Genomic DNA, 17497 nt, shown 5'->3' with positions numbered 1-17497 from the left:
CCCTGGCTCCACACTCGGCGCGATTGGTCATTAACCCCTCCTCCTTTGCCCGCTCCAATCCCTCTCCTGGGATTTAACTTCGGGTCGTTGCTGGCAAGGCAAACGACCCAACATTTGTGCTTCACAAGCCGCCAGGTGCCAGCAGTTCATGCATAAAATGTTAATATAGCTCGAGGCCCAATTTTGGGCCAGCCTTGGAACTCTTGGTTGGGGTGTACACTGCCTCTGCAGATCCAAGACTCGGGGGGAATTTTAACCCCTAAAAATGGGTGGGTTTGGGTCAGATGGCATTTAAAAATCTGAAACTTGACCCCAACTTGCTCACTTCTGGTTTTAACGGAGGTGGGATGGTGGGCAGGCAATCAACCCGCTTGCAGGAGGCAGGTTGGTCATTTAAATATTATAATGAGGCTGTGTGCCTCAGAATTAACCACAGTTTAAAATTTAACCCTGTCCAGCCAGGCTTCTCGCGCCACGGGGAAACTGTTGGCTACAGGGAGGCGAGGACTGCTGGATCCAGGAGGTAAGTGCCTTTCCACTTACCTGCTGGATCCAGTTTAGCTGCTTCACCCACACCCATGATCCGCCTCCCCCGACCCTTCTGATCTCCTCTACGAGGCCTCCGATCTCCTCCACCACCGACCCTTCCGATCACCGCCCCCCCCCCCCGCGGAGGCCCACCCCAGACCTCTGATCTCCTCCGACCCTTCTGATCTCCCCGAGGCCTCCGATCTCTCCCTCCCTCCTCTCCGCTCCCTGGCTGCGACCTGATGTCGAAGGCCTACCTGCCCGACATCCAGCCTTTCAATCTGGCTGGCTGTGGCCAGGAAACAGATGGAAAATTCGGCAGGACCTGAGGGAAACACGTTGTTCCGGGTTTCCTGACCTCAAAATAGCCCCCCCACTCCCTCCCCGCCTTCTGCCCGAAAAGTTAGTGTTCGTGTTCCTTTGAATTTTTGTATCTCTTCATTTTGCAAGCATAAAATATTATATGGCTTTTACCATCAAGGAAGCCCATATACCACACCTACATCCAAACAGTAATGGTCCAGATATACTGCAGTTATTGCACTGAAGCAATACAGTTTTTCCATTGTGTTGATGCACAAGCTACAGTATCAATAGGGAGTGAACTTTCTGATCTAACACAGCATCAAATTCTGATGAGCAGTCTAAGGCCACCTTAAGGAGATAGTCTGACATCACTTGGGCTTAGCACTGTCTGTCATCACTTGGGCTTAGCACTGTCTGTAATATAACTGCAACTGGTGCAAAGTAAACTTTAAATTTTTTTCCAGAAACCTTATTAATATTCAATTAAAAAATGAACTCACCTTTGAATTCTGGTGAGTTGGAGAACTGTGTATGTGTGCAAGTATAAATTCACATGCTTCCATTTTGCTCAATCAAACATTGATTCAGAATTGGCAGTATAATTCCATTTTCAAGCAGGTAAGAATGTCAAACTTGCAGTATGACAATACTATTTTCACCTTGTCTCTGTCTCTTTAATAATGTAGATTTGCCAGTCCACACTGCTATTCATTCCTATGTGAAAATCCATTACTATTTGCCCTTTCCACTTTCAATAATTCACCCAACCGTTCTGCTATGTTCTTCACTATGGCTGTTGGATATGAAAGGTTGCCAGTTTGCAATATTTTCTCTCAACATTTCATTATCCATATATTTTACAATTGTTTCTTAATATTCTCCCTGGTGTCCTGGCCAATATGTATCCCTCAATCAACATCGCTGAAACAGATTATCTGGTCATTGTCACATTGCTGTTTGTGGGAGCTTGCTGTTTGCGAATTGGCAGCCGCATTTCCTACATTACAATGACTACACTTCAAAAAAAAGTATTTCATTGGCTGTAAAGCGCTTTGGGACATCTGGTGGTCATGAAAGGCGCTCTATAAATGCAGTCTTTCTAAACGGAGACATTGGATAGATTTTCAACTTGCCATTCGGGCATAAAACTGGCCTTACGGATTGCTGCCCGTTATCGAAACCGCCTGATTTTCATTTCCATTGATTTCATTTTTGTAAGATTGGACAAAAACCTTAAGTTTTCGGTTGTGACAAAGGGTCATATTCAAAATGTTAATCTGCCTTCTCTCTTTACTGATGTTGATGGACCTGATGTGCAATTCAAGCATTGCATTTTTTTGTTATTTGTTACAATTTGTTTGACCGGTTACAAAAATGACCTTGCATGGCTGATATTTATCCATCTTCAGAAGCGAAGTGAGATGTATTGGAATCCTACATATTATCCAGTGGCAGGTTTACAATAACAAGGCAGATTGTATTCCCTTCTGCAATGCTGTATCACATATACCAAATGTATTAAATTAAGTTCACATCATAAGGAACATTGTCTTCCCTATGGAAGCTGCCTTTTTTGTGAGGTGTAAAAGTATTGGGTGCATGCCTAAATCATAATAAGGATAAATGCACTATTGGTACTAAGCCACAGATTAAGAAGTTCCCAGGTCTGATCCTTGGTTATCTCAGCCAGGACAGTGATGAGGCACTACAATTGATCGCAGTATTAGAATGGGGGGGGGGGGGGGGGGAAGAGATCCTCCAGCATTGCTGCTTCTGATTCACTGGTGTGGTGCATCTATGGTGAAATAACCAGCCAACAGTAATTGGGCACACATGAAGACAAGCCACTAGAGCAGGGGAGGGAAATTATTTGGGCTGGAGGGCCATTTAACAAGTTTTGGTGAGCTGTTGAGGGCCGCACACCAATGTTCCCCCTAAGGTGCGCGGTTGCACACCAATTGCGAGGTCCCGAGTAGGCTGCTCACCGGCAACTGCAGCAGCTGCGTAGCAAATTTAAAGGGACCGCGCAAAAAAAAGGGAACATTGCATAAACATAAATTCAGATATTAGTCAGATACTATCTTAAATACACAAAATGTAGTGTAAAATCTTCCGTTACTAAATGAATGAAATGACTGATCAATCAATTACATGATGTACTGAAAGTCTATGTGGCTCGAGTCTGCAGGGTCTCCAACGCAAGAGATGTTCTCTTTTTAGTGTGCTGAGTACGGGAGCCTGAGGCTTCCAAGGCCTGAACTAAAAATCACATTGTCTGGAGTCCTTGTGCTCCGGGATCCACTCGCATGTTTAAGACGGCGATGGGAACTCCCCTGCCGTTATACTCTGGGTACCGGGACAGGAAAGATGCAGCTCCTCTCCATGACTCTTTCTTTCGTAAAAGAGTCATAGAGATGAACAGCCATGACACGGCTCTAAAATGGATTGGGCTTATTTGAGTATGCAGTGCATTCTGGGTACTGATTGACAGACTTCTGCCATTGGGGCCCAGAATTGTAGAATGGATCCTTTTAAGATTGGGCTGGGGAGAATCACTTTTCCAAATTCATAAATTGAATCACGTATTACTGTGTGTTCCCTGGCTGCAGTTCGGGTCCGTCTCTGACCCACGAGATGTGAGCGCTGCCTGTGAAGGAGCAGTGAATGACAGACTGCGACATCAGGATTTCCGCATTTGGCTGCGCATGTGATAAATCCTGAAGTTGCAGTCAGTTTCAAAGGCGGAATGATGGCGTACGTTGCAAGTTCGCCGTCATCAGGACTGCAAATTCTGGGCCAATATCTTTACAGTGATTGATTTTTTCCCACATTGCAGTGGGTAAATAAATGGAATGGTTGTCCAAATTTATTTTGACATAAACTCTTGTGGGGGTAAAATCTGTCTTGGGCAGTAACGCAAAACTGCAATAATGAATCAGCAGTCCGTTTTACACTCCTCATTGACTTTGATGGAAAAGAAAATCGGGCAGAGTGTAAAACGGGTTGGCAATTCACTATCACTGTGCGTGTCCTATATTTAAGTTAATAATTTACCTGAGTAAAGTGCTGGTTTTCCTATTGCCCCATCTAGTCCATTTTTTATTTCAGTTCCCTTTGGTACAGAGTTCATTAAAGCATTGGATAATAGCAGGGCACGGACAGGGGGTAAAGTGAACTCAAAGTTCAGGATTGTGCAAATTAGGGCAATATGAACTTCAGATGACACAGAATGAGAAGTGAAGCTTTAGATTACACTATGGAAAGCTGGTGAAGGAATGTGAAGTTTTGGTTTGGAGATTTGAAACCAGTCCTGAATTCAAATTCAGATTCCCTGACTATGCTCGATTAGTGAGTTTAAAAGGTCCATAGGGAACTGACTTAAGACATTGGCCTTTCACCTCTAGGATCTGGGTTCAAATTCAGTCTAGGCTGATGGGATGGAAGTCTCCCATGGATCCTATGTGGCAGTCTCAATCCAGTTTTCTAGTGGGCTTGGGTTGACAACATAAAAAAGCCCTTAATTTGGTACTAATTGGCATTTTCACTCAGACAGGCCTAAAGGTGGTTGGGAAATGGAAATAAATGCCACACTGCTGCAGTATCGGTGCTCTTGAGGTTGGGAATGAAGCACACTGTTGGGGGCAGAGTAGAGGGAGCTTTACTTTGCATCTCTATCACCAAGATGCTGAAGCAGAAAGTATTCCAATCCAAGCACTAAACATCCCTCAGTGTTTACAGTGTTACTTGTCCATCTAGATTCTGAATTATCCCCACTGGTTTAAGTAGAGATAGTTACATTCCAACATGTAAAAGTCATTAAGATTTTTAAATATATTTTTACTTTTAACAATATAAATTTGCCACAATACAATCTTGTAAACCCACTTCCCTCATCACCTGATAATTACCATGGACCATTATACAAAAAAATGTCAAAGATCAAACTAAAAAGTTTAACATTCAGTACATTTTCTGCTCTTAAAACTTTTACATGCTAGGAGAGGCATTTGTTTCGATTAAAAAAATAGGAAATGTATTAAAAAAAAATCAAACAGAAAAGACTATCCATATCACCTCAGGTTACATAAATGTGAATTTAGCCATCAACTTACATTTGTCTTTTATTGTGAACTCCTGAGATTTTGTACATATGTTAATACATGAGACATTCATTTACTGTATAAAAATGTTTATCAAATAAGTGAAGAAAATTGAATAACTAAGATCTTGTATATTTGGGGTAATTTTATTACTTTGCGCTCCCAGTGGGGAGTCCTGCTGGCCAGTAGCACATATCAGAAATTCAGGTGCATGCTGCACATGATTTTCAAACCATTTTTCACAGCACATTCTCGAATTTCCAATATGTGCACCTAATGGGCAAAGCTCCCCATCACTAGCACAAGGTCAAAAAATTATCCCAATATCATTCTCCCTTTTCCAGGTCCTTTTGTGACACATACAATTTTCCATTTCAGGGGAAGGGCAGGTGACATAATCCTAAGGCCTTTCCCAATACGGATCAGTAATGAATTGCTAGGTGTGTTGCAAAATCGGTTGAAGTTTGCTTGTGTCCCAATTTCCCCTTCTATTTTGCTGTGGGGAAGTGCTTCATTTGTGCATGATAGCTTGGCTGAGATCTGGAGCTTAAAGAGCAAGGAATAAACTTTTTTCCACATTTCAACACACTTCCAGAGTGGAAGTACAAAATTTCCTCAAAATATGTAGATACTCAGGGTGGCACTTTCTACTTTGCCATGGCAAAATTCGAGAAATGTAGGTGCATGTGCTAAAAGTATGGTCAGGCAAAATGGACCTATAACCCTTAAACTCTAATTACAATTTTGTGAAGGCAGAAAACATTTGTTGAATCAGAGATGTTTTTATTTATTTATTTACTTGTGACTTCGTACATTTAGAAAGCAGCTTTTTGTGTGATTTATCTGGTTGCCTTCAGTTGCTCACACCTCAACCTTACTTCCAATAAGAAACATTCCTCCCCATAGAACATATGAAAAATATAATTTAGAGCGCACTTTACAAAGACTTGACGATACAATTTGCTATACACAACAAAGTAACCCCATCCATATATGTTTCGTAATACTGCCACAAGGTAGAAGTAAATACTTGTAAAATGTAATTATAGTACGTGTAGTTATTTATCAAGAATTTACATGCATTGATGACAAGTTTATGAGTGTTTCGACTTATCCAAAATGCTGTTTCCATTTTCTCTGTATGGAGCAGTACCAAGAAGGGCACAGACTATTATGATCTCCAGCCAACAAGACTGGAAATGACCAAATTTATCCTTGCTCTACAACACTTTACCATCTGTAAGGCTAGAATGGCAAACATTGTTCACATGCAGCATAGTGATACCACGTGGAAAGCTTAACAATTACAAATGGAATGCAGTGAGTTTCGGTAACAAGGCATTGACAAGCTTATTAATTCAAGAGAAATTCACAAAAAGTACAGTAACCATGAGTAGGAGATTTAACAAAAAAAAATCCCACAACCACCTCCTTAACATGCTTTGTCCTTGCAACCACAGGCACATGCAAGTACAGTGGTTGCAGGTATTGGCAACACACAAACATTTAACTCTACTTGCAACAGGTAACTACAAAGTGCTTATAAACTTCATCGATTGTGATGAAGAAGTTCAGTTCCACATAACAGAACATATTCAAAGTGGTATATAACAAGAAAATTATTAATTTTAATATAACAAATTACCAAGAAAGCAAATATTTCCTGGAGGGGGGAAATTAAAAAAAGATATATAAAATTTTATTAAAAAAGTAATGTGCAAATCCCCTGCACGTTTCCCCTCTGGTTTAATAATTTTAATAAGGATTTGTAAATTTGTAGCTTTACATGCAGCAGATACGTCAACATATTTCCCACACTGATGTATCTTTACTGTACTAAACATCCACAAAATTACTCCACACTGACATTTACAATGCTTGTTGATGTGAAGTAAAAGATTGCAGTGATGTCTGTAGCACATTCTGAATGAGTTACAGACACTGGGGTTAATCTTAACGTATGCCGATAGTATAAAACAGACGTTATCAGATCAGCCACACGTTATCCATCTCTCCTGATTTTCATTTCCTTTGCAGTCAATGGATAGGAAAATCGGGAGAGATGTATAATGGGCAGCCAATCAGATATCACCCATTTTACACTATCGCCAAAAGTTAAAATTACCCCCACTGCATCTTCCAAATACTCAGAAGCATTTTACACTCACAGGGTCCACTTTGGTCAGCCAGCTTTAGGGTTACAAAACTAGGTAATAAAATTATAAGTTAAAAAAAGAACAAGTTGAAGATACAACAGCTTTAAAATAAGTCAATGTATTCACCGCATATAAACATACTGAAATGTGAACATTGGCAGTATGCAAATTTGAGGAAATATTTTCAAATAACTTTACTTTTAGCACCTTATGTAATAACAATGGATTATAGGTACTATGAGCAGATGTACATGTGTACAAAAGCATGTAATCTACAGTCCAAAGATACATCATTCTAAAAGATACAAACAATTTTAAGCATGCACTTAAAAAGGCTGAAATTACTAGTGTTTGAAAGGTTGCTGAATCCACCCTACAGACAGAGGATGTTTCAGTTAGCAACTGCTGGTGATGCTTTGGATTGTTGGTATTGTCCAACCAGCACAGATACATACATACTATATATAATATATATATATTATATATACACACACACACGCACACATTTTTTGATGGTTTTTACTGCTGCATTTTTCTGATGATCTCAGCAGACACTGGAGGGTGGAAATTGATGGTGTGATGCCTCAGACCCTGTGCAGTCTTGTAGCTCTTCCCACAACGGCATTTAAATGGTTTGCGGACACGTATCTGAGTCCGGTGGCCATTCTTTGCATGGTATTTTATACCATTTACATTCTGTTGAGGAAACAAAAGCAGAATTAAGTTACAACTCAATATAAAAATGCACAAATACAATTAAGATTGAGTAAACAAACAGTTCAAAATTATTTTGATTCACTCATGGGTGATTCATTAAAAAAGATAAATTCCAGTACCATCCCAAATTAAAATGCTTTGGTTGATCTACTTAATGACTGTACATTTAAATCTCCCATAATTTTAACGCTGTTTTTGCCCCAAATTCTTCATCAGCTGCCTAACATTTTCATGTTTATTTACATGTGAAGGTTGATTGCAATACATCTCTCCAATGAAAATAAATGTTTAATTTCCTGAATTAGCTTTTTTAATATTTGTATCGCACTAATTGCAATAAGATTGCTAAATATATGTTTATATTTACCAAAATGAATAAAACAGTACAATGGGAGTTTACAAAAAAAAACTGCAACAGGAATATATCAAAAAGTTTAATAAAACGTATACTCTCTGGAGTTTAGAAGAATGAGAGGTGATTTCATTGAAACATATAAGATTCTGAGGGGGATTGACAGGGTAGATGCTGAGAGGTTGTTTCCCCGGCTGGGGAGTCTAGAACTAGGGGGCAAGGCTCAGGATAAAGGGTCGGCCATTTAGGACTGAGATGAGGAGAAACTTCTTCACTCAGAGAGTTGTGAATCTTTGGAATTCTCTACCCCAAAAGGCTGTGGATGCTCAGTCGTTGAGTATATTCAAGGCTGAGATAGATAGATTTTGGGATGCTAGGGGAATCAAGGGATATGGGGATCGGGCGGATAAGTGGAGTTCAGGTCGAAGATCAGCCATGATCTTATTGAATGGCGGAGCAGGCTCGAGGGGGTGTATGGCCTACTCCTGCTCCTAATGTTAAAACCGATAAAGCAGAAACATTTTCCTTCAGTCCTGAAATAAAAACTAAGACTTACTACAGGTATAAACCATCTTTCTCTGCTGTAATTAAATGCTAATGACACTTTGATAAACACTTGAAAGTTTTCATCACTGTTCAAAATAGGATGGTATGCATGGACATAGTACATTGCCTGGCACTGGAGAGGGTGCAAAAAAGATTTACAAGGGTGACACCAAGAACTGTGAGGTTATACCTATCAGGAAAGGATGAACAGATTGGGTCTCTTTTCTCTTGAAAAGAGAAAGCTGAGGGGTGACCGAATAGAGGTCTGTAAAATTATGAAAGGTTTTGATAGAGTAGACACAGAGGCCTGAATTTTAATGCAGAGGTGGGTTGGGGGAGCGGGGGGCTCCAAAGCAATTGGGAAACCTGGGAGAATGGGTTTCCCGCAGTCCCTGCCAAATTTAACAGCCGGGCCTGATTTCCATGGGAAACCTCCGTGTCCCACCTGCAACCAGCCAGGAGCTGCGGGCGGGTAGGCCTGTGGCATTAGGCCGCAGCGAGGAGGGATCACATGGGGGCCGGGAGGCGGCAGGATGAGCACGGGCAGGGAAGGGCAGGAACAATCGGGGGCCAGGAGCAGCGCGGTGGTGGGTGAGCATCGGAGGGCCAGAGGAGCAGGAGGAGGACAGGGGGCGGTGGTTAGGGAACGATCAGCGGCCGGAGGAGCACAGGGAGGGCCGGAGGACTCGTTGGGGGGCGTTGTCTCCGATTGCAGGGGGTGGGGAAGGGTGGTTTAGGTAGGGACGCTGGATCCAGGAGGTAACTGGAACCAGCTGTCCTCGCCTTACTTTAGCAGGTGGGTTTCACCCTAAACCTAAACGGACCAGCTAAAGTTAAATTCAAAATGGAGGTGAAATCAGAGGCTTCCGGCCTCATTAAAATATTTAAATAGGCTACTCGCCTCCTGGGAATGGGTTGGCCGCCTGCCCACCTCTTTTCCCCCCCCCCACCCCCCCAACCCATTAAAACCGGAAGTGGGCGGGTTCTAGTCGGGATTCAGATTTTTAACACTTTAACTTCCCACACAACCCCAACCTACCCGTCTTTTTAGGTTAAAATTCACCCCAGAGAGTGTTTCCACTTGTGGGGAAGAGCATAACTAGAGGCCATCAATATAAGATAGCCACCAAGAAATCAAATAGAGAATTCAGAAGAAATTTCTTTACCCAAAGGGTGGTCAGAATGTGGAACTTGCTGCTACCACAGGGAGTAGTTGAGGCAAATAGTATCAATGCATTTAAGGGGAGGCTGGACAAGCATATGAGGGAGAAGGGAATAGAGGGTTATGCTGATAGATTTAGATAAGGAAGGATGGGAGGAGGCTCACGTGGAGCATAAACGTCGGCATAGACTGGTTGGGCCGAATGGCCTGTTTCTGTGCTGTATATTCGATGTAATTGCCAGATTTTACAAGCAAGCACATATCATTCTAGCACTTTAAACCTGGGACACATTAATTTGTGAAATAAAAACAGAAAATGCTGGAAATACTCAGCAGGTCTGGCAGCATCTGTGGAGAGAGAAACAGAGTTAAGGTTTCAGGTCAGTGTCCTTTTGGCAGAACTGGAAATCTGCAGTATTTTGCTTTTGTACACATTAACTTGTGTTCACAATGGTTTTGCAGATCTGCCAAAACAGGGTTTGTCACAAACAAGATATAGTTGTGGGGCTGAGCACTCCTGCTCTTTCCTCACCAATTAAACAAATTGGTCCTGTAAGGCCCTTTCAAAACAGTACTTACCTGGGCCTGGATTCTTGCTGCAGGCTGGTATGCCAGAGACCACACGGACCACATGGTTAAAATGGCGTGCACGTTTCGACACAGTCACTTAAATTAGGCCCCCATTCCTCTGGGGCGGGGTGCCTTCCCATGCCTGAAGCTAAGTAAGTAAAAATGGTGGGGAGGGTTGGGTGGGAGTGGGAACAGGAACGCAACCCGAACCCCCTCACCATCTTAACCCCCTCATTTCCACACAACCCTCCCCCCCACCCCCCCCACCATTCCTACTGGGTGAAGGGCGGGGTGTTAAAAATTGGCCCTATAGTGTGAAGCTGCAATTCTTTTCCAGTGGATAGTGATCACTAGTCATGTAAAATTTGTCTTGTACTAAAGCAAAATACTGCGGATGCTGGAAATCTGAAATAAAAACAGAAATGCTGGAAATACTCATCAGGTCAGGCAGCCTCTGTGGAGAGAGAAACAGAGTTAATGTTTCAGGTCAATGTCGAAAGGTTATCGACCTGAAACGTTAACTCTGTTTCTCTCGCCAGAGAATGCTGCCTGACCTGCTGAGTATTTCCAGCAAAATTTGTCTTGTATTGCTTTGAATATAGAACATTGAAGAGTGATATGATCAAGGAGTGTTAAAATTATTTGATAGGGTTGGTATGGAGAAACTAGTTCCTCTGATGGGAGAAATCAAGAACATGGAACATAATCTTAAAATTAGAGCCAGGCCATTCAGCAGTGAAATCAAGAAGCACATTTTCACACAAAGGGTAGTAGAAATCTGGAATTCTCTCCCCAGAGGTTGTGGATGCTGGGACAATTGGAGCTTTCAGGACTGAGATATATAGGTTTTTGTCAGGTAAGGGTATCATGGGATATGCAGTAAAGGTGGGAAAATGGAGTTTAGGTGCTGATAAGCCATGATCTAAATGAATGGTGTAGCAGGCTTAAGGGGCTGAATGGCCTACTCCTGTTCCTATGGTCCCTTTTGCTCTTCTGTAACCGTAATGTATTATCATGCTTGCTTTCTCACTTTTAAGGTAGCCAACACTGGACCATAATTTGCTGTAGAAGTGACTCTAATTGCATCTGCTGTTAGTTAGACTTACCCTTGCACGTTTATGTTTATTGATTTTTTTGTGTTGCAAGTTGCTGAAAGTGCAAGCCGATAACAGCAGTGAGGGAAACGGGGCAAGCAACTGTGTATCTCCTTAACCAATCAGAATGAAGGATTGTGAAATTAACAGTGCAAGGACTAGGAGCAGGAGTAGGCCATTCAGCCCCTCGAGCCTGCTCCACCATTCAATAAGATCATGGCTGATCTGATCTTGGCCTCAACTCCACTTTCTTGCCTGTTCACCATAACCCTTGATTCCCCTGCAGCTCAAATATCTGTCTATCACCGCCTTGAATATATTCACTGACTCACCCTCTATAGCTCTCTGGGGTCGAGAATTCCAAAGATTCACGACCTTCAGAGAAGAAATTCCTCCTCATCTCCGTTTTAAATGGGCGACCCCTTATCTTGAAACTATGCCCCCTAGTTCTAGATTCCCCCACGAGGGGAAACATCCTCTCAGCATCTACCCTGTCAAGCTCCCTCAGAATCTTATAAGATCACCTCTCATTCTTCTGAACTCCAATGAGTATAGGCCCAGCCTGCTCAACCTTCCCTCATAAGACAACCCCTTCATCTCCGGAATCAACCTTGTGAACCTTCTCTGAACTGCCTCCAATGCAAGTATATCCCTCCTTAAATAAGGAGACCAAAATTGTACGCAGTACTCCAGGTGTGGTCTCACCAATGCCCTGTACAGTTGTAGCAAGACTTCCCTACTTTTATACTTCAACCCCCTCGCAATAAAGGCCAACATTCCATTTGCCTTCCTAATTACTTGCTGTACCTGCATGCTAACTTTTTGTGTTTCATGTACTAGGACACCCAGATCCTTCTGTACCGCAGCATTCTGTAGTCTCTCACTATTTAAATAATATTTTGCTTTTCTATTCTTCCTACCAAAGTGGATAACCTCACATTTTCCCACATTATACTCCATCTGCCAAATTTTTGCCCACTCACTTAACCTATCTATATTCCTTTGCTGACTCTTTGGGCAGGATTTTCCCTGTGGAGGCAGGATAGTGACGGGAGAGCTGGTTAGCGGGTTCCGGTCCGGCTCCCGTTTGCAGCCGCTCTCTGAAAACGATTTCCCGTAGATTGGGCTTGTTAAGCCCGCCCACCCTGTGGGGTTCCTGGCCAATTAACAGGAAGTGTGTCTGATGAGGTCATTTGATGAAGCGTCATCAGCTGGTTTCCTTAAAGGGACCACGGCCACATTGCTTCTGACAGTGGTGCTGTCAGTGTTCTGCAGCATTGAGGTGCTGCAAACACTGACGAGCACTGCACAAAGGTGCACGTCTGCACCCAGGCTCATGCATGACTCCCTACATATGCTTATAGAGGGAGTCACAGCACGCAGGGAGATTCTCTTCCTTTCCCTTGGGTGGAAGAGACCTCCCCAGGAGATCAACGCAGTCTGGTTGCACAATGCACAGGAGGACACAAGCAGGGATGTCGTCAGGAGTCCCTGGCTGCAGTGGAGCCAATCTTTCAATGATCTCAGTAGATCACGAAACACATCCCCATCACTCTGCCTTCCCTACCCTACTTCTGCACATTCTTACTCACACCAACTTACCTTGCACCTCTAGCCATCCCTCTCTATCTACATTATCACTTCCCCATCTCACTAGCCACCCCTCACACTCATCCTACTGTAAGCAAACCAACTAACAACACACAAGGGTAGGCACTTGAGAGGTTTAGCCAACGTTCATGTGAAGTTTTTGTTAATGTGTTGTCAAACATTGAAATCTTTACTTTCAACACTTCACCTTATTGGACAGATCTGTGCGCACCTTGAGAAGTGTCTTCGTGAGTTCCAATGAATGTTGAGACATAACTCCCTCCCACCCCCCTATCATGCTGAGTGTGAAAGGAATGGCTTGGACATTATAGGGATGCTTTATGGTGCTGGTGTGGGATGGTGTCAACCTTGTGCATCATGTGGCAGCAAGGGTGTACAGCGTCAAGTGAAGTCAATCTGGCCTTGGTGATGCCATCACTGGCCTCCCGGGCAGCAATGTTGTCAGGGGCTAATGCCATGTGTCCTGTGCAGCATCAGGTGATGGTGGAGAAAGTTGGTGTTGTTGTTGGTGATGTTGGTGTTGGGGCTGATTGTGGAAGGATTCAGAAGATTTTTTTCCAAGGGCACCGATGTTGCTGGAATAGATGGCAGCTGCAGTTGAGATGACAGAAGCGATCTGTCACCGGTGAGAGAGGTTGTTCCAATGAGGTGCCACTTGATATAGAGTTGGCTCTAAACACTTGCAAGGTAAGGAAATTTCTAGATGTCTTATAAATGCAGTAACCAACAGTTTCTGAGCTCTGAAACTGAACAGCTGCAACATGGTATCCTTTATACCACTTCTGCAGCTGTCAGGTTATCAGATAAATCAAAGCAGACTCAACTCACGCCAGGGTGAGCTGTCGTGTTCCCCGAGCAGCGGGTAACCCACGGGGGAGCATGTAAAATTACAAGGTAGGCTCAAAATAGCATTAAATTGGCTGTTAAGCCATTTAATGATTTAAATTGTCTCCCCCGCCGCTTGGTGTCGGGTCAGTTCTGCACAGACAGACCCGACACCTGGGAGACTCGCGTGGAGGCGGGTTGAAAGCGAGTTTCCTACCCGCTGTCAATCTTTGCTATTTTGACAAAGGACCCGCCTCCAAACCCACACTCTGAGCGCTGGCAAAATTCAGCCTATTGTGTCCTCCTCACAACCTATCTTTGTATCGTCAGCAAATTTGGCTACAGTACACTCGGTCCCTTTATCCAAGTCATTAATATAGATTGTAAATAGTTGAGTCCCCAGCACGGATCCCTATGGCACCCCACTAGTTAAAGTTTGCCAACCTGAAATTTACCCATTTATCCCGACTCTGTTTTCTGTTAGTTAGCCAATCCTCTATCCATGCTAATTAATATATTACCCCCAACACCATGAGCTCTTATCTTGTGCAGTAACCTTTTATGTGGCACCTTATTGAATGCCGTTTCAAAATCCAAATACACTACATCAACTGGTTTCCCTTGATCCATCCTGCTCGTTACATCCTCAAAGAACTCTAATAAATTTGTCAAACATGATTTCCCTTTCATAAAACCATGCTGACTCTGCTTGATTGTATTATGATTTTCTAAATGTCCTGCTACTACTCCCTTAATAATGGATACCAGCATTTTCCCAATGACAGATGTTAGGCTAAGTGGCCTATAGTTTCCTGCTTTCTGTCTCCCTTCTTTATTGAATAGGGCCGTTACATTTGCGGTTTTCCAATTCGCTGGGACCTTTCCAGAATCTAGGGAATTTTGGAAGATTACAACCAATGCATCCACTATCTCTGCAGCCACTTCTTTTAAGACCCTAGGATGCAGGCCATCGGGTCCAGGGGACTTGTCAGACTTTAGTCCCATTAGTTTACCTAGTACTTTTTCTCTAGTGATAGTGATTGTTTTAGGTTCCTCCCTCCCTTTTACCCCTTGATTATCTACTATTATTGGGATGCTTTTAGTGTCTTCTACCGTGAAGACAGATACAAAATATTTGTTCAAAGTCTCTGCCATTTCCTTGTTTCCCATTATTAATTCCCCAGTCTCATCCTTTAAGGGATCAACGTTTACTTTAGCTACTCTCTTCCTTTTTATATACTTGTAGAAGCTCTTACTGTCTGTTTTTATATTTCATAGGGTCATAATGGCACAGAAGGAGGCCATTCGGCCCATCGAGTCCGTGCCGGCTCTCTGCAGAGCAATCCCATTCAGTCAGTCCCATTCCTCCGCTCTATCCCCGTAGCCCTGCAAGTTTATTTCCATCAAGTACCTATCCAGTCTCCCCTTGAAAACATTGAGTGTCTCGCTTCCACCACTTCCGTCGACAGCGAGTTCCAGGTCCTCATCACTCGCTGCGTAAAATAGTTTTTCCTCACATCCCCCCTGTATCTCTTGCCCAAAACCTTAAATCTGTGTCCCCTAGTCATGGTACAATTAACTAGTGGGAACAGCCTTTCCCTGTCTAGCCTATCCAAACCCATCATAATCTTGTACACCTCTATCAAATCACCCCTCAACCTCCTTTGCTCTAATGAAAACAAATCCAGCTTCTCCAACCTGTCCTTGTAGCTAAAATCCCCCATCCCCGGAACCATTCTGGTAAATCTCCTCTGCATCCCCTCAAGTGCCTTTACCTCCTTCCTAAAGTGTGGTGACCAGAACTGGACGCAATATTCCAGTTGTGGCCTAACCAGCACTTTATAAAGGTTCAGCATAACTTCTCTACTTTTGTATTCATGAAGCCCAAGATCCCATATGCTTTGCTAACCACTCTCTCAATATGTCCCGCCACCTTCAGGGACCTATGCACATTAACTCCCAGGTCCCTCTGTTCCTGCACACTCTTTAAAACTGTGCCATTAAGTGTATATTGCCTCTCCCTGTTCCTTCTGCCAAAATGCATCACCTCACACTTCTCTGTATTAAATTCCATCTGCCACTTATACAAAAGCAAAATATTGCAGATTCTGGAAATCTGAAATAAAAACAGAAAATGCTGGAAATACTCAGCAGGTCAGGCAGCATCTGTGGAGAGAGAAACTGAGTTAACGTTTCAGGTCGATGACCCTTCGTCAGAACTGGAAAAAGCTGGAGATGGAACAGGTTTTTAAGCAAGTGCAGGGGCGGGAAGAGGGGGGAGGGAAGGAAAGAACAAAAGGGAAGGTCTGTGATAGGATAGAAGGCAGGAGAGATTAAGAGACGGTAATGGGACAAGTTAAGAAACAAAAGATGGCTCTAGATGAAGTGTGAATGGCACTGGCAGAATGAAAGACAGCTGCCACGTGGGAGAGAAAAATAAATAAATGGAAAAAAAAGGATAGGGGCAGAGGTTATGGTCTGAAATTGTTGAACTCTATGTTGAGTCCAGAAGGCTGTAAAGTTCCTAATCAAAAGATGAGGTGCTGTTCCTCGAACTTACGTTGAGCTTCATTGGAACAGTGTAAGAGGTCTGAGTGGGAGTGGAGCGGAGAATTAAAGTGACAGGCAACCGGGGTCACTCTTATGGACTGAATGGAGGTGTCCCACAAAGCGGTCACCCAATCTGCATTTGGTCTCCCCAATGTAGAGGAGACTGCATCGTGAGCAGCGAATACAGTATACTAAATTGCAAGAAGTACAAGTAAATCACTGTTTCACCTGGAAGGAGTGTTTGGGGACCTGGACAGTGGGGAGGGTGGAGGTAAAAGGGCACATGTTGCATCTCCTGCGCTTGCACAGGAAGGTGCTGGGCAAAGTGGAAGGGGTGTTGGGGGTGATAGAGGAGTGGAGCAGCGTGTCGCGGAGGGAGCGGTCCCTTCAGAATGCTGAACGGGGAGGCGAGGGGAAGATGTGTTTGGTGGTGGGATCATGCTGGAGGTGGCGTAAATGGCAGAGGATGATCCGTTGAATGTGGAGGCTGGTGGGGTGAAAGGTGAGGACAAGGGGAACCCTATTGTGGTTCCAGGAGGGAGAGGAAGGGGTGAGAGGGGTGGGAAATAGAACGGGCACGGTCAAGGGCCGTGTCAACCACAGTAGAGGGGAATCCTCGGTTGAAGAAAAAGGAAGACATGTCGGAAGCACTGCTGTGGAAGGTGGCATCGTCAGAGCAGATGCGGCGGAGACGGAGAAACTGGGAGAATGGAATAGAGTCCTTACAGGAAGCGGGGTGGGAGGAAGTGTAGTCCAGGTAGCTGTGGGAGTCAGTGGGCTTGTAGTGAATGTATGTCAATAGCCTATCTCCAGAGATGGAGACAGAGAAGTCGAGGAAGGGAAGGGAAGAGTCAGAGATGGACCATGTGAAGGTGAGGGAAGGGTGGAAATTAGAAGCAAAGTGAATGAAATTTTCTAGTTCAGGGCGAGAGCAGGAAACAGCACTGATACAGTCATCAATGTACCGGAAAAAGAGGTGA

At 43.6% G+C, this 17497-nt stretch overlaps 1 protein-coding gene across 1 annotated transcript in view; it reads right to left on the bottom strand.

The window, feature by feature from the left end:
• Positions 1 to 5712: 5712 nt before the first annotated feature.
• jazf1b (JAZF zinc finger 1b) overlaps positions 5713 to 17497 on the bottom strand; it is a 380857-nt gene continuing 369072 nt past the window's right edge. The window contains exon 5 of the mRNA XM_085988620.1: positions 5713 to 7786. Within this exon, the coding sequence (XP_085844746.1) occupies positions 7610 to 7786 (177 nt within the window). The 3' untranslated portion in view covers positions 5713 to 7609. The remainder of the gene's footprint in view (positions 7787 to 17497) is intronic.

The sequence above is a fragment of the Somniosus microcephalus genome, chromosome 5 (assembly GCF_052327205.1).
Source record: "Somniosus microcephalus isolate GS21.2 chromosome 5, FLI_Smic_1.0, whole genome shotgun sequence".
Taxonomy (NCBI): Eukaryota; Metazoa; Chordata; class Chondrichthyes; order Squaliformes; family Somniosidae; genus Somniosus; species Somniosus microcephalus.
This window is presented reverse-complemented; position numbering and strand designations above follow the sequence as displayed.